Source organism: Xyrauchen texanus, chromosome 4, assembly GCF_025860055.1.
Source record: "Xyrauchen texanus isolate HMW12.3.18 chromosome 4, RBS_HiC_50CHRs, whole genome shotgun sequence".
NCBI classification, from domain to species: Eukaryota; Metazoa; Chordata; class Actinopteri; order Cypriniformes; family Catostomidae; genus Xyrauchen; species Xyrauchen texanus.
The window spans coordinates 28,206,711-28,223,476 of NC_068279.1; the positions used below are offsets into that span (position 1 = coordinate 28,206,711).

General features: G+C 35.2%; 1 protein-coding gene across 1 annotated transcript in view; it reads left to right on the forward strand.

The window, feature by feature from the left end:
• The first annotated feature begins 6,817 nt into the window (after window positions 1-6,817).
• fras1 (Fraser extracellular matrix complex subunit 1) overlaps window positions 6,818-16,766 on the forward strand; it is a 141,222-nt gene continuing 131,273 nt past the window's right edge. Inside the window, exon 1 of the mRNA XM_052123970.1 lies at window positions 6,818-7,381. Coding sequence (XP_051979930.1) covers window positions 6,818-7,381 — 564 coding nt within the window. The remainder of the gene's footprint in view (window positions 7,382-16,766) is intronic.

Genomic DNA, 16,766 nt, shown 5'->3' on the forward strand with positions numbered 1-16,766 from the left:
CCTGGATGTGCATCCCACAAATCTCCATCAACTGCAAGATGCTATCCTATCAATATGGGCCAACATTTCTAAAGAATGCTTTCAGCACTTTGTTGAATCAATGCCATGTAGAATTAAGGCAGTTCTGAAGGTGAAAGGGGGTCAAACACAGTATTAGTATGGTGTTCCTAATAATCCTTTAGGTGAGTGTATATCTTCTTATGAGATGATTTTTTTTTAAAGTGAGAAATAATATTAATATGCCTATATGTTAAATATGAGTCGCACATACTAGCCTCCCATACGTCTATAAGGCACAGATTGTATGGTAGTTTTGAATCTGATCAAGTCCTTTTCCATCATGCAGTCTTTGCATTAGGCCTACTTTTTCTACATTTGTTTTTTACCTATTCATATATGGAGGACCAAATGTGACAGTATTAGAAATAAATAAACAAATAAATATATTTGCAAAGAAATTTTTTATTTTTTTTTAATAAAGTGTACATATACCTTGGCGGCCAAATGTACAGGTTTTGCTGTTTTGGAAGGAAATTGTACTTTAAGTCACCAAAGTGTCATTCAACTGATGACAAAGTATAGTTAGGACATTACTGATGAAAAAACAGCATCATCACTATTTGGAACTTTTTTAAATTTTTGATAAAATCTAGACAAGCCCCATTTCCAGCAGACATCACTCCAACACCTTATCCTAAAGTAATCATGTTAAATTGCTAATTTGATACTAGAAAATCACTTGCCATTATATCACAGCTGAAAGTTATTTGTTTCTTTAAATTAAGCTTAACATTGTATTTGTGTTTGTTTTTGAGTTGCCACAGTATGCAATAGACTGGCATGTCTTAACGTCAATATTCAGTCAAAAATGCCAAAAAAGAAACAGCTTTCTCTAGAAACTCGTCAGTCAATCATTGTTTTGAGGAATAAATGCTATACAATGCTTGAAATCACCAAAAAAAAAAATACAAAATTCATACAAAGGTGTACACTACAGTCTTCAAAGACAAAGGACAACTGGCCAGATGTACAACTAAACAAGAGGATAAGTACATCAGAGTCTCTAGTTTGAGAAATAGATGCCTCACAAGTCCTCAGCTGACAGCTTCATTGAATTCTACCCGCTCAACACCAGTTTCATGTACAAAAATAAAGTGAAAACTCAGGGGAGCAGGCCTTATGGCAAGAATTGCAAATAAAAGACACATTTGAAACATAAAAACAAAAAGAAAATGTTAGAGTGGGCAAAGAAACAGACATTGGACAACAGATAATTGGAAAAGAGTGTTATGGATCTTAACACCATTGAGCATTTGTGGGATCAGCAAGACTGTGAGGTGCGTGAGAAGTGCCGACAAGACAGCCACATCTATAGCAAGTTCTACAGGAAGCGTGGGGTGAAATGTCACCCGAGTCACCCTGGACAAACTGACAGCTAGAATGCCAAAGATCTACAAAGCTGTCATTGCTGCATGTGGAGGATTTTTTTTTTAATAAGAAATCAGTTAGTTTCTTAGAAACTTTTTTCTTGAAAATCTTTTTCAAATTGTAATAGTAATTTTTAATGTTATTAATGTCCTGATTATACATTGTGATCAGTTGAATGCCACTTTAGTGAATAAAAGTGCTAATTTCTTTCCATAAGAGCAAAATCTGTACATTATTCTAAACTCCTTATGTTATTTCCTTATGTATTATTGTATTTATTTATTTCCACATGTATTTACTTCCTCTTTTATATAATTCAACATGCATTTATTTCTAAATTTATTTGTTCATTTATATATGTTTATATTTCCATATTTATTTATTACATCTGTGTCTAGTAATGAGGGGGCATGCTTCCTAATTCAGGCATAGCAATCAACCTCGGAGTGCTCTAGAGCTGTGGTTCTCAACCAGGGGCCGGAACCCACAAGTGGGCCTCAGCACACTTCCAAGGAAATACATAATTATGGGAATATAAACATATATAGATCAATAAATGTAGAAATGTATACATGTTGATATAAATCAATAAATTAGGAAATAAGTACATGTGGAAATAAATTAATATGGAAATAAATACAATAATGCATAAGTAAGTGCAAATATTCATTTATGTCAGATTCTAAAATGTATTTATTTATTTTATATGCACATTATTAATTTTTTACATTTCATTGCAAATATATTTATTTGTTTATTTATTTTTAATATGGTCTAATTTGGTCCTCCATATTATAGTAATCTATTATTGTCGTTAATATCTGCTATTTCTCAACAGTTCTGCAAGTTTCAAATACTTATCGTGAGTCGTCCGTTTTTACTCCACCTTTACACAGAAGCTGCATCTGCGACTGCATAATGTATTTACAGCAACAAGAGCTGGAAACAATTTATCATGCGCGCAAATGTTATACTTGTGGAAATAACTTTGACGACTGTATTGATACTGCTGCACAGCTGACAGTGCTCTGATATTTAAGATGTGCCGGAACGGTTGCCAGGTATTGAATCCGGGAATCATTATAAATGTATAAGATGTTGCATTTCTATTCTATAGTGAGTATCATCAGACCCGCAGTCCATTTGTAATGTCCAAAAACACAACCTGCAATTCCTTGATTTTAACCTGTGATTGTGTTTTCAAATTAGCCCAGTTTTACATGAAACCCTGGCCACACCGCTCATGTTGCAATGAAAGTATTACAAAATGAATGTATTATCTTTAATAGAAATCACTTTAATGTCATCATCATGCAGTTAATCTGCAATGTGCAAACTGCTCTGACCAACAGATGTAGTTGTGAGACCGGCTGGGCAATGATTCCTAGTTTATCAGATGGTAGTGCTGGTAACTGACTTCAAACTCAATCTGTGCATTTCATCTTTTATTCATTCAGCTCTCAGATTCTGGCTCCTCACACCCAGACAGAGCGAGAGGCAATATTGTTTGCCACATATGGTGATAGAACAGGCCAGTGGCATGATAAAACTCAATGAAAATGTTTGAACTCCTTGGTAGGTACAGTATTGTACAGTCCTGCTAAGGTTTGACTCATTGTAATGGCTTTTGCCATATGGCACAACATTGACTGTCTCTACTGCATGACTGCCAACTACAATAATGATTCCAACCCTGCCCCTCTCATCACAGTGTTTGATGCAACAGCAATTTATAGACTTTTGGATGTTATAGTATAAAGTGAAAAGAATTGTGAGCATGGTGCAGTATTTTCACTAAATATTAGTTGTAATCAAGCTCAGACAATAAGCTTTTGTTTTCCTTTAGTTTAATGCATACGCTGTATGCAGGCTGTGCCATCATGGAGTTCAAATGTCAGAGTCCATGCAATGAAAGTATTATATATGCAACGTTTTAGGATTGTGAAAAATGTAAAACAAAGAAAGTTAACTTCTTTGAACCAAAGGTCAAATTTAATTGCTTCAATTGAAGCACACAGGATGCTCTTTAGAACATTCTCAAATCAACCTGGGATAACATGGATCATTAGGTTTTGCTAAAAACTTATGGAGTCCATGCCAGCTCGAATGAATGCTTTCTCTAAACCAAAAGAGGGTCATACCAAATATTAAGAAATTCATACGTTTCTTTTGGTGTTCTAGTTTTCATTTTTAATTATGCTGATTTATACCATTAATGTAATTTGCAACAAAAAATTTATTCAATTATAAAAATGTTAATGAACCCCACTAATTACCTGTAAGTAATACAATTTGTTTTTAAAGTACACAAATTTGGCTGTTTTAATATGGATGGAGGATGAAGCCCAAAGTCTTAACCTCTAGGAGCACTTCTGATTAACAATTTATTCTTGTCAATGTTCTCTGAAGCAAGGTGTATTCAAGCAATACAAAAGTGAATTGTACCAATAACCCGACGTACCCCTTTTAATCCCAAACTTATGCTATAATCCTATTAGAACAGGACTTTTCTGTAAAATGTCCTTCATTCCTTGAGTGTCCTTGAATTCTGTCTGTGGGAGGAATGATTTGTTGAGGAATTTGTCCTTTACGTATGACATCAGTCTGTCCCTGGCTCTCGAGCCCTCAGTGGGGTTCGGCTCAGCTGCAGGCCCCTTTGAGTGTTGCTCAAAAGGTTTGTGGGATTTACCACAGATTTTTCTCACAGTCGTCCTGTGTATCTTCTGCTTCCTGTTGTAGGCACCTGCTGGCCTCTCAAGCTGTAAAAGCTCTGGGCAATTTGCCTTGTCCTGGCCTAACCTGTCCTAAGGAGGTTATAATAATGCAGCTACACATGTGCACAGTCATGTGTAAAGCTATCATACAGAATATGATGCATTTTATACTTTAAACCATTTTAATATAATTTTGGTGATTATTGACATGTACCCTTAATTAACTGTTTGATTAACTGATAAAGGTACATTTTTTAGGAAAGCATCTGCAAGAAAAATTTTATAAATGTAAGAGAGAAAATAATTACATAATAGTGTTATATTCTGGAAAAATATTGTCGTAAACATTATATAATGAAAAAAAATATATGAGTGACAAATGACCAAAATATACTGTTACAATAACAATTCTGTATGACATTACATTAGAGTCATCAATGAGAAAAGAAGGTCTGCGTGAGGTACACAAATAGTGAAAGATTTATAAAATTGTGGATGTGTTTGTGTCGCAGCGACAACCTTCATCAACCACCCTCCATTTTCAAACATGTAGTTCGGCCCTGAATGTCATATAGTGTTGTTTACATACATACATCTAGAAATAATACTTGATATTTTCTATAAAACATGGAGTGACAACCAGTGTGATGTGTTGAGTCCAAATATGAAACTTTTGTTTTAAAAAAAGTGCAAATGTGACAGAATAAATGGTGGTGAGAAGTTTGGTGAGATTGATACCTGTCTGTACCAGAGCGTTCCTCAACATAGCACTATATACACAGACAATAGTCTTAGGGGGCTTTTTAGTCAAACTTCTTGGGCATCAAAAAAGGTTTTGTTTGTGTTTTACACATTTAAATAGACAAATACCTTTTTTCCCCATTTAATTGAATCTGTCATTGATGTAGTAGCTCATGATTCCCTGGTTGGGAAACACTGATATAGATGGAAATTATAAAATAATAATGAAAAAAAATAAAAATATTCATAATGATGAATGCAGAGAAACATGAAAAGATTTTGATTCATCATGCCAGATCTTCTAGGGAAAAAGAGATTAGCAAAGATGCAAAGAAGTTGGGAAAAAACTGCTTAAAACGTATTTTATTTTATTTAATTTTATTCTAATTTCATATAGTATTTTAAAAGCAAACAGTTGCTCTTGTGAAATGAATGTCCTGCTGTTAAAAATCAGTTTGATCATAAATAGAGCACATGACTGTTAACCATGAACAAACGCAACATTGTCTGCATTCTTTAGTGTCGAAAACGGCACACTTGAAGCCGTTCTTCTCACATTGTCTGCCAGAACCCGCCCCATAGACAGGATTTCCACAAAACCATTTCTTGTGAATAATTTACCATTTCTCATGTCTAGAGAAATTTCACTGCCTGATCCTTCTAGAGAGCATTTTTTGGTACACAGAAGGATTCTGAGTGCAGTGGCGATTACAAGAGATTTAACTGGGTAGTGTGTGGTGGTCTTGATGTTTTCCCCCTCACCTTTTAGTTTTTTATCATTAATAATTCAATGGTTGCTTTGTGCACTTGCATTGAGGTGAAGTGAACTTTCATTTTTGAATAATTTCACTGTTGTACCTTGGATGGCCATGTACAACTCAAGATCACTCTTTCTTTTTTAAAACAGAACTAATACCAGAGGCAGATTTTATTGCTCAGATGTTGTTTGTTCATGAATCAGGAGACTTAATGGAGTTTTCAATAAAGTTTAATTTAAGTATCAACTTTCAGATGTTCCTTTTAAATTTGCTTAGGAAAACTAAAAATAGACACAAATTAGACAAACCCGTTGACACCTGAACAGTAAGTGTATAGAGCTATAAATGTACGTGAATAGCATTTGGTCATATTGAAATCTCAGATTTTTAATAGCAGATTATGGTATCTTGGCAAGATTTGAGACAGTGTTGAGATATCATCAAAACTCTAGTCTAGAGGAGATACTAGTGAGATTATTGGGTCTTTTTCTCAGGAGAAAAAGCTGAAAAGCGTGAGACATCTACATTTGTTCTCCATTTAATCTCATTGCTGTCTATGAAAAAATAAAATACAGATATCAAAGAGATCTCATGAGTCATTTTTCTTTCTTAGGATATTGTGTAATGTGTCCAACTCTTGATGTAAGTGAAGCGCTGGTGACAGAACACAGCCACTTTGAGCTTTGTTAACAGTGGCATTGATATGGTTAATGTGTTAATGTTTGTAACATTGTCAAATATCTTGCCATATTCATCTGTTCATTAGAGAAAATAAGCTGTAAGATAGAAATGGTGAATTATTGAAAATCCATCTGTACTGGTCATGGTGTTTGGCAATAGTGAGTTGACACCACTGTTGAAAGAACAGTGGCAGCAAAAAAACAACAACTTTTGATCACATTCCTTTTACTCCTTTTCATTACTCCTTCCTTTCCTTTTTATCGTAACACTCAGAGTCTCCATTTATAAACTTTTATACCACGGGCTGTTTATATACTCGATTCTGATTGGCTGGAAGGTGCGCAGTAAAACCGTTTAATGCACAGGTAGTACCAGTCAGTTTGATTACAGTTCGAAATTAATCCGCTACTATAATCATTGGTAACCATAGTAACACAGTTACGCTTGCAAACAGAGTGAGAGAAACATATGAAAACGTTTATTTAGGTAGGCTAAATGGATGATTTTTGCATATCGTTTAATTTGTATGGTGAATATGGCAATTTTGAGAAATGGGCCCAGGCACAAGACGAAATAGAAGACTTGGAGAAGACGTTGAATGACAAAAAGCGGCACAAAGAATTAACACCGACAGAGCTAGATAAGATCGAAGACGACAAAGATGAGGTCAATACGAAAAAGACAACTAAATGGGCAGTTAACACTTTCAGTGACTTTTTGCGCCAAAGACAGAAAAATTTTGATTTCGAGACCTGCTCTGCTTCTCTTTTAAATGAGACATTGCGGGAGTTTTATGCCTCTGTTCAGTCTACCGCTGGACGCGAATACAGTGTTGCAAGTTTGATGTGTCTCAGAGCAGGTATAAACCGTCACATTACAAAATACAACATCGTAAGTGATAAAGACTTCAAGTCAAGCAATGCCTTCTTTAAATCAGTTTTAAAGCGCTACAGGAAAAATGGAAAAGACACCAGCGTTCATCATCCGCGTATTACTGAGTCTGACTTGGAGAAAATTAGAAATGCACCTGCACTCTCCCCTTTCACACCCACAGGACTTGTAAAAAAAGTTTGGTTTGACATACAGCTGTGTTTTGCACGGAGGGGAAGAGAAGGAAACCGTAACCTATCAAAAGAGTCTTTCGTTCTCCGGCAAGACGAGAATGGGAAAGAGTACCTGACCCTGGCGCATAACCCAGAGACAAAAACCACAAGGATCCCACCGCATCGGATAGAGAAAATTTACGAGGATTTATGTTTGCGAGCCCCGGCGACCCACTTTGTCCCGTGGACAGCTTTAAAAAATATCTGTCAAAGTGTCCAGAAAATACCGGAGCGTTCTATTTGCATCCGAGACGCATCCCTCTGTGCAAACTCGAGAGCACCGAAATGTGTTTCACCAGGGAGCCGATGGGGCTCAACTACCTTGGCAATATGCTAAAACGTATTTGTGAAGAGGTTGGTAATAGATAGCCTATTTCGTTTTTGCCCATAAATTTAAACTGTGTTTATATTATTTTCCAAATCTAAATTGTATACTTTAAATTGTTGTTGTTCAGGTGGAAGGTATCTCACAAATGTACACAAACCATAGTTTGCGTAGCACTGCCGTTGGACGACTCTCTGATGCAGGACTAGAAAGTCGCCAGATCATGTCAGTGACAGGCCACCGATGCGAGGCGAGTTTGCGGTCATATTGGGCCCCATCTTTGTCAGAGAGGAGGGAATGGAGTGACATACTGACATCTAGAACCTCAACAAGCAAAGCGAAACGTAATTTCACCTCCAAGCCTAAAACTGAAATAACCCTACCCTTTTCCATGTCTAACTTCACGATAAATGGAAATGTGGAGTTTAACATCAATTAGTATAATGCTGAGTAAAACAATCCCCTATCGAAATTTCCAACTGTTTGATTTTTTTGTTTTCATTTAATTTAATGCATTTCAATAAATTTTATGTGTCTTTATATAGCCTAATCGTGGTTAGAGACACCGGTTTTATTTCACACTCTACATAATTCATTTAAAAAATGACATGATTATTTCAAATAAAGATTGCCTTGTCACTGTCAGTGTTGCCTGTCATTCATAAATAATTTTAATAAATCCATTAAATAATCATTAAGTTAGCTATATGCTTAAGCAACGAGGGACTCTTTCAGTTCTTTGTCTCTCTCTTTTAATAATGAATTTAAATAAATGTGATAATTCATTCAAATAAAAGCAATCCGATGGCTCTACTTTATTTAAAGTGGACGGAGTGCTAGAACTAACGAGCCGTAACTTAAGAAAATAACCGTCATTTTTACACGTCTGTTAAAAAATTACATTATTTTTACAAAATTAACATCAGTTACAGCTTTAACTTATTTTTAACTTGGCAAATAACCGTGGTATAAGCGGGATAATCCACGGCTAGCCATGCATTAAAGGATTTAAATGCTCCGCTTCGCGTCGGGTGGTTCTTCGCCTCTACGTCGTGCATTAAAATCCTTTAATGCATGGCTAGCCGTGGATTATCCCTTACATACGTATCAAATATATCAATGGCACCTTTATTTAGCTAGCCTTCTTTCAAAAAAAGCAAATAGTTTTGTGTTACAATTTTCTACTTTGGCAACAAAATCTCAATGATCTTTCTTTACACGGTCAAACAAGCAAGTGATAGACAGTGCTGAAGCGTTTTACCAATCCAAAATTAGCTAAATTAATAAATAATGACCAGCATTGTTCAATCACTGCCAATCATGTTAAAGTAAACTTTAGCATAATAAATTCTGAATCTAAGTTCTGATTACCATTGTCCCATTTCTGCCAACCATGTTGAGTGGTGCAAACATCATCTGCAGCCTGAAACTGAACTTTTAGTTGGATGTTAGAAGTGAATGAACTTGGCTGCATAGGAAATATAAGCATGGATGCTCCCTTGTTCCCTATTTAGAGAATGACTTAACTTCCAGGTGTGCTATCTGTCTGCACCGGTCTCAGAACAGTTTGAAATGCACCTTATTGCAACTCCTTTCAAAGCCTCTGAAAGCAAAATATTTGGATAAACCCATTAATTCTCAATGTGATAATGCACAGTAATTAGGGGATTTCTAAGGGGAAAATAACACTGTAGTCCACTGTGGTGGACATTGTTTTTATCAGCGTGCCGTTTTGCGATAAATTACTCAAAGTTTTTAAAGGCATACCGGATAAATCTAGAGACTCAATCTCAAACATTTTCTCAAACAGATACTCAAACATTTTTCAGTGTAAATTTAATTACTTTAGGTTTCTTACCTGATGTAGTTTTGTTGGCGTTTCTCCCAAAGAAAAAGCTCGGCACCATATTGTTTTGTCACATTACTCTGTGCATCAAAAGTTTAACCCTTAACTGACAGCCAAGAGTGTCCTGAACTGAGATCAGTCAGTTGAAATGAACTTAAATGATGCATAGCATATTGCAAGGACAAAACACACACACAGAAGGACACAGGTTTGAACTTTTATAATGACAGTGATACTAGTTCTATTCCTGCATATATGAGATCAGGTCAGTTGTCAAGTGATAATTATAGAGCTAAGTACTGGTAGGTTTCCATGTCATTAACAAAGGACATTTCTAGTTATTATCCAAGATGTTTATGACTTTCTTTCAGCTGCTGAACACAAACAAAAGATTTTTAGAAGAATATCTCAGCTCTGAAGGTCCTTACAATGCAAGTGAATGGGTGCCAACATTTTGAAGTTACAAAATCTGCATATTATGGCAACATAAAATTACTCCATGAAGCCTCAAAATAAACAGATCAATATTGAAGTCTTTTTTTTTTACTTTAAATTCTCCTCCCTGCTTATCACCACTTCACTTTCACTTTCCCATTCTTCTTCTTCTATTTATGGTGATTCACATTGTTTCTGCATATCAAAACCTACTGGGCAGTAGGTTTGTCAAATTAAAATTTGAATTTCAAATATTCTGCGAATTTAAGAAAGAAATGCACATTCGAATGTTAAAAATTTGAATTTTGGGGTTGTGCCAAGCACTGCCGATGACTTCAGATCGATCGCATTCTTGTACTAAAAAAGGTAAACACAGTACAGTTTAACAGAAAGCAAGTATCTCAAGATGCTTTTTAAATAGATTTTTTATAAGACACAGCATCTAAAAAAAGAGCGATCCTGCACGAGACCCTGAATAAACAAAATCAAATCAAAACATTGACGTTCGTCTAGCATGCGTTTACATAAAAAAACGAATGGATGGTTGCAAAAGCATTCGGTGCGAACAGCACCTTACAGTTGATGGAGGTACTTGGCCATTGCGTCTTGCTCTCTTATAAGCATTTCTCAGATTAAGCAATTTGTTTTTTAAACGCTGTCAGGAAAACAGTTCAACTTGGAAATGTCTGTCTCGAGATCCTCGAATATTATTAGAATTTTTAAAATATTTAAAGTACAAATTTGTACATAGTTTATCTGTCCACTTGACAGCCCTACTGGGCAGAGAGGAGAATTTAAAATTACTTATATATTTACCTGTTTCTCACACACACCCATCATATCATGTCTAAAGATATGGATTTGACCAATCTTATATTTTATTACCAATATAATGTAAGACTTATGGATTACTTTTATGCTGCTTTCATATGGATTTTGGAGCTTCAAAACTTTGGCACCCATTCACTTGCATTGTGAGGACCTACAGAGCTGAAATATTCTTCTAAAAATCTAAATTTCTGTTATGTAGAAGAAAAATGCATACACATCTGGGATACCAGGAGGATGAGTAAATCATGAGAGAATTTTCATTTTTGGGGGTGAAATATCCCTTTAAGTGATCTAGGGTATTAGAATAATAATTTACATATGAAAGAAAGAAGAATTAGAACATACTAGATATCTGTATAATGCCCTTTCCTCTGCATTCTTATGATATTTGTTCCTGCTTTAATTCTCCAAAACAAGATGTGACCATTTGAGCATTTCTGTTTGGTGATAAATAGATTTAGATGTCATTCAGCTTTCTGGCAACATTTTAGTCTTACTGCATGCCTTGCAAGAAATTTGCATATAATCATACTTGTCAGGCATTAGAAAGACGTTGTAGAAGGCAATTCAAGTGCAGAGACTGAATTTGAATGTATTAAAAACTGGCTTTATTCCAGGTACAGGAATCATAGAGATGTGTCTTCAACACACCACCTATCCCTGAAACATGGAGCCAAATGTCCTTCATGCATTTTACATTATGTTGTTAGTAAAGAGACGGACACCCAGGGCTTTTTCATACATATCCATTCTACCCAGGAATGTCCGGGGCAGATAACATTAGCAAATCGTCCTCTCTGCAGAGGATGTAGGACGAAAAACGTAGTAATGGGATTTTTGCTATCCATGTAGATCCATGTTGTGGATCATTCATTACATTACTCAAAAAAGAACTCAATTTAATTAAGGGCGGGATTTCCATTAAATACATTTGTATAGCCCCTGCTCATACAAAGTACATACATGCAATGACATGTAATTGAGTTGGTCAAACTTAATTTGGTCAAATATAGTTTAAATGAAATGGTTACATTTACAAACTGAAATTAATTTGCGCTTGTCAAACTCAAAGTAATCACAAGTTCATTGAACTTAATTAAATTGAGAAAACTTTTCCATGCAACTAAATAAATGTTATTAATCATTTGTATATGCCAGATGAGCAAGTGTAATGACAGTGAGGATGGGTGGATTGATACTAATGTATCGATGCTTCCGATACTGATGTGGTATCAAGAATATCGATCCTCGCATAAAAATATAGATTCTGAAGTTGTTGTTTTTTTAACTAGTGATCTTATTATTTAGATAATATGATTATTAATGCATCTCATAGGCTTCGAAGTGGAAATTAATAATTATATTAGCGAATTGTTGCATGGCACCGGAACTATATTTTCTTCCACTCATCTTGATGCACAGAAATGCTAATATACACCAGCAGACAGACAGCACTCACACTTTCAGTCTACAATTTTAATGACCACAAAACCGCATCTGGAGTTATTCACACCAAGTAATGACAAACCTAGACATGACATGTCTTTTTTATTGGTTAATTAAATTAAGAGGTGTTAAAACATTGATAATGATCTTTAAACCTTGTTAATAAATGATACCCTCATGAAATCTACCTGTGGATTTACTGTAGTAATATTGTATTAACCATGACTAGTAACCATGACTGTAGTGACCATATTATTTTTATTTTGGCAGCAAAAAATGTGATGATACAATTAACCATGGTTTTGCTACAGCATTACTGTAGTATCCTAAAATAATCGATACTTCCGATACTGATGTTGTATCAAAAATATCGATCCTCACACAAAAATATCGATTCTCACACAAAAATATCGATTCTAAATTATTTATTTATTTTTTAACTAGTGACATTTTTATTATTTGGTTACTACGGACAATAATCATTAGCTTAAAAGTGAAATAAAATGGATTAGCCATTATTAGCATACACTTGTGCAGGATGGGAACTGTTTCTTCTTCCACTCATCTTAACATTCATAAATGCTGAAAAACACAAGCAGACAACTGCTTGTTCAATCACAAGACTCATTCAAACAAGAGAGATCCGTGCCTTGTAGAGGTAATGATAGAAAATCAGAGAAACAGCTTCTGGTGTGTAGTCAAGGGCATATATATACGTCGTATGCCCTCCTATCTGTTGTAGGATTTTGCATATGCCCACCTGAAATAAGTGATTATACGTATGGCCGCCGGATCAACGAGTAGGCTTTTGACCTGGAACTTTTTCAATCTAATAACGCGATGCCGCAGTACCGTTGAGTGAATTGTGTTTTATTATTATTATTTAGAAAATGTACAGAGATTCTCTCTAAACGTGCACAGAGATGCACTGGGGATCACTGGCAAGACAGACAGTTCGAGTGAGCTGATCCACCAATCAGAACATTCATTTCAGACGCGATTTGCTAACCAATCATATTTTCCGTTTCAGTAAGGTGCGGGACATTTCCAGCGTCTGACACACAAGCATCCCTGGAGAAACTATTTTGCTCTGCATATTTATTTCCCTGCTAAACGTAAATATATGCATATACATTTAAATGTAACTTATGCAATTAAACTTTGTGAAAATACTGCATGTTACTGCACCACTTTTTTGCACTTTACTGCTGTCCGTTGTGCCTTTTTCTTGTGATATCAAATAAGTTACATTTATACATTTTACATTTAAGTAGGAAAAGAATTTCACTCTACACAAAAGCACATAATAGTACACAAATAATAAAAAAAATTATATAGGCTATATATGGTAATACAACATAACATGTTAACGTGAACATTACACTCATATTAATGCTTAACAGTTTATTGCGTATTATGAATTAGTTTATTTGTTAGACTAATTATAAAGTATTAACAATTTTCATAGTAGCCTAATAAAAGGAACAATAATGACAAGTATTAATTTAAATACATATTTAACACGAAATTACTTTACCATTGTTCTTAGCTGTGTACTCTACACCATGCCAGCAAGAAACTTTAATTCTTACACATTTTACATGAACTGTATATAAATGTAAATTAATTGTAGAGATCGGGTGCATGCATTTTTATAAATTCACAATATGCCCACCTCTTCAGACACTACAACAATGCTTCTTGAGTAAATTCATGCTAAAATAACATATCTAAAGGTGACATTTCTTATTTCTTGTAATTGTTGTTAATAAGTAATTAAAAATATAGTTAACCATAGTTTTACTAAAGTAATATTGCAGTAACTATTTACATTTATGCATTTGGCAGACGCTTTTATCCAAAGTGACTTACAGTGCACTTATTACAGGGACAATCCCCCTGGAGAACCCTGGAGTTAAGTGCCTTGCTCAAGGACACAATGGTGGTGGCTGTGGGGATCAAACCAGCAACCTTCTGATTAACAGCCCTGTGCTTTAGACCACTATGCCACCACCACTTGTTTTTATTTAACTAAATACCTTGGTTAAACTATAGTTACTGTATTGAAATGGTTAATTTTTGTAAGGGTAACAGAAGTCTAATCATTTTCTATTTAGGCAAAAAAAAAGAAAAGAATGACTTGAATAATGACTAGAAATATTATTTTTAATTACCCACTTTATGTCAAGTAATTGCAAAAAATGTATTTAACAGAGGTGTCGATGATCCTGGACTTAAAAATAAGTGGTATCGCCCATCCTTAGCCCATTCCTAAATGACAGTGAAACTGATGCATGTCAGTTTGATAGCAATTGCAAAGAGCTACACAGTATTCACTTGAAAGTGCAAGTTCATCCTCAACCAAAGCACAAACACCAGTCTTCACCACAATGGTAACCCCCCAAACTCAAGCCAAACAAACATTACTTTAAAAAAATGATAAATCAGAATAGTAAACATGAAAAAAAAAAAAAAAAACATCCTGTTCTTATTTTGCTCAAAAATTCATAAAATAACACTTTCAACATTTGTTCACACCATCCAGTCCCCTGCAAAGCATGCTGGGAAATCTAAATCCCCTGGCCACTTTCATCACTGCTACAAAAAATATTAATGTAGACCGTACTCTACTTGAAGTAAACTTCAATTTTACAAATTTAATTGAATTTAATGTAATGAATTTAATTTAAGTTAAGAGAAAATGTTATAGAATTGTGTTGCTTTAGTTAATTTTAATTAAGTACAGTGAACAACTTGCAAAAATAATTGTTTTGTGCAGTTTTTTGCCATTTTGTTTTCTGAGAGCACCAGATTTCTCAAGAGAAAAGCCTCTATAAAGTCATAATATAATGTTTATCTGTATTCATGTTTTAATATTTTGTAATGGGTTACTACTCATTTACAAAGACCAGAACACAGCTTCCCCAGCAAAACAAAAACTGGTTGACCAGCATGTTCTTTCTATGGAAGCTGATTGCCTTGCTCAAGGCAACCTGGTTAAGCCCTTTAAAGCCACGTCCACACTAATACATTTTGAGTTGAAAACGCATTGATTTAGCTATGCTTACTCCTCTCATTCTCACTTGATCAGTGTTTTCTTCCATCAAAAACAAAGACTTTAAAAAACACTTTCTAGCACTACATACTTTGGAAAACGATGAACTGAAAACCAGATTTTCGACAGTAAATGTGTTAGTGTGAAAGTGGCATAAGAAGCCATGCACACCTGGGGCCGCATTAAAGAAACATCTGAACTTATCTGTTTGGTAACCATAGCGATTTCAGGTAGGATCTCATTTAGAACATTGAAGTGGTCAGGTCTTTAATGCTGATAATGTAATTTTTTCAATGTAAAAAATAGTAATATGCAGAGACAACTATAAGAAAGCCAATCTCAGGTTGATTCCCCTTAATGCCTATTGCACACTACAAGACTCAAGCTTGTCGCTTTTGATGTTTTGATTCAGTGTCTGGGACTGAAAGTCTCAGATCGCAGCATGTACCCTTTGCAGACAGTTATGTTATGTGTGCACTCCTGCAAGTCACTACGACGGATCTCAAACCTGTTTGAAATCTGGATGGTGAGTCATCTGGTGAGTCATCATCTCTCCCAATGAGTGAAAGACCGGCAAAGAGCAACAGCGAAAAACAATATATGACGTGAGTACAGGAGGAGTGCATTGGAAGGCAGGAGATGGCGTTTTATGGAAATTATATAAAATTGTGATTATTTTTGCAATTCCGTTTGGTGTCGTAGGTGCCACATAAATGACAGCATCTGAAACAGAACATACGTTATGCTGTTGACCAGCCATGCTCTTTCTTATCAATATGGTATGAACAATTGCAATGTTTTACAGTTTCCTTTGTCCTCCCACATGGCTAATATCCTCCACATAATTGATTTAGGATGTGCTTGTTCAAAATTTGTTATACTCTTAATCGGCAGCCAAGCTCTCTCATGCTATATGTGAAATTGCTCTGGTTGTGTCTGTGGTGGCCAGCCACAGCTTTAGTGGACTAAATTGGCTGGGGACATGATTTAGCACGTTCCTTAATTGAATTAGACTGTGCAATGGTTCGGTTCTGGCTAATCTCTCAGCGCCTAAATCAAGGCCAGCTCAGTTTGGACTCATTTACCATCTGCTTGCTTGGCAACTGGCTTTTCGCTTATAGAACTTAAATAGGAAAAACATAAACACATGACATGCATACAACTTGAAATCCACAGTTGCCTTGAGTTTATGTATTTATTTAGCTTTTAATGTGTTGTTTTCTCCCAGATAGTTATGTTATCTTCATTTAAATACCCTATGCTGCCAAACCTTACTGTGTAGAAGGCAGTCACATGACACTTTCAAATGATGCAGCAACAGAAGATAAATTGAATTTCTTCACTATAGTCTTGGACTATCCATTGCACACAAGAGACAGTTTGTCTGTGGTTAATGATGTGGA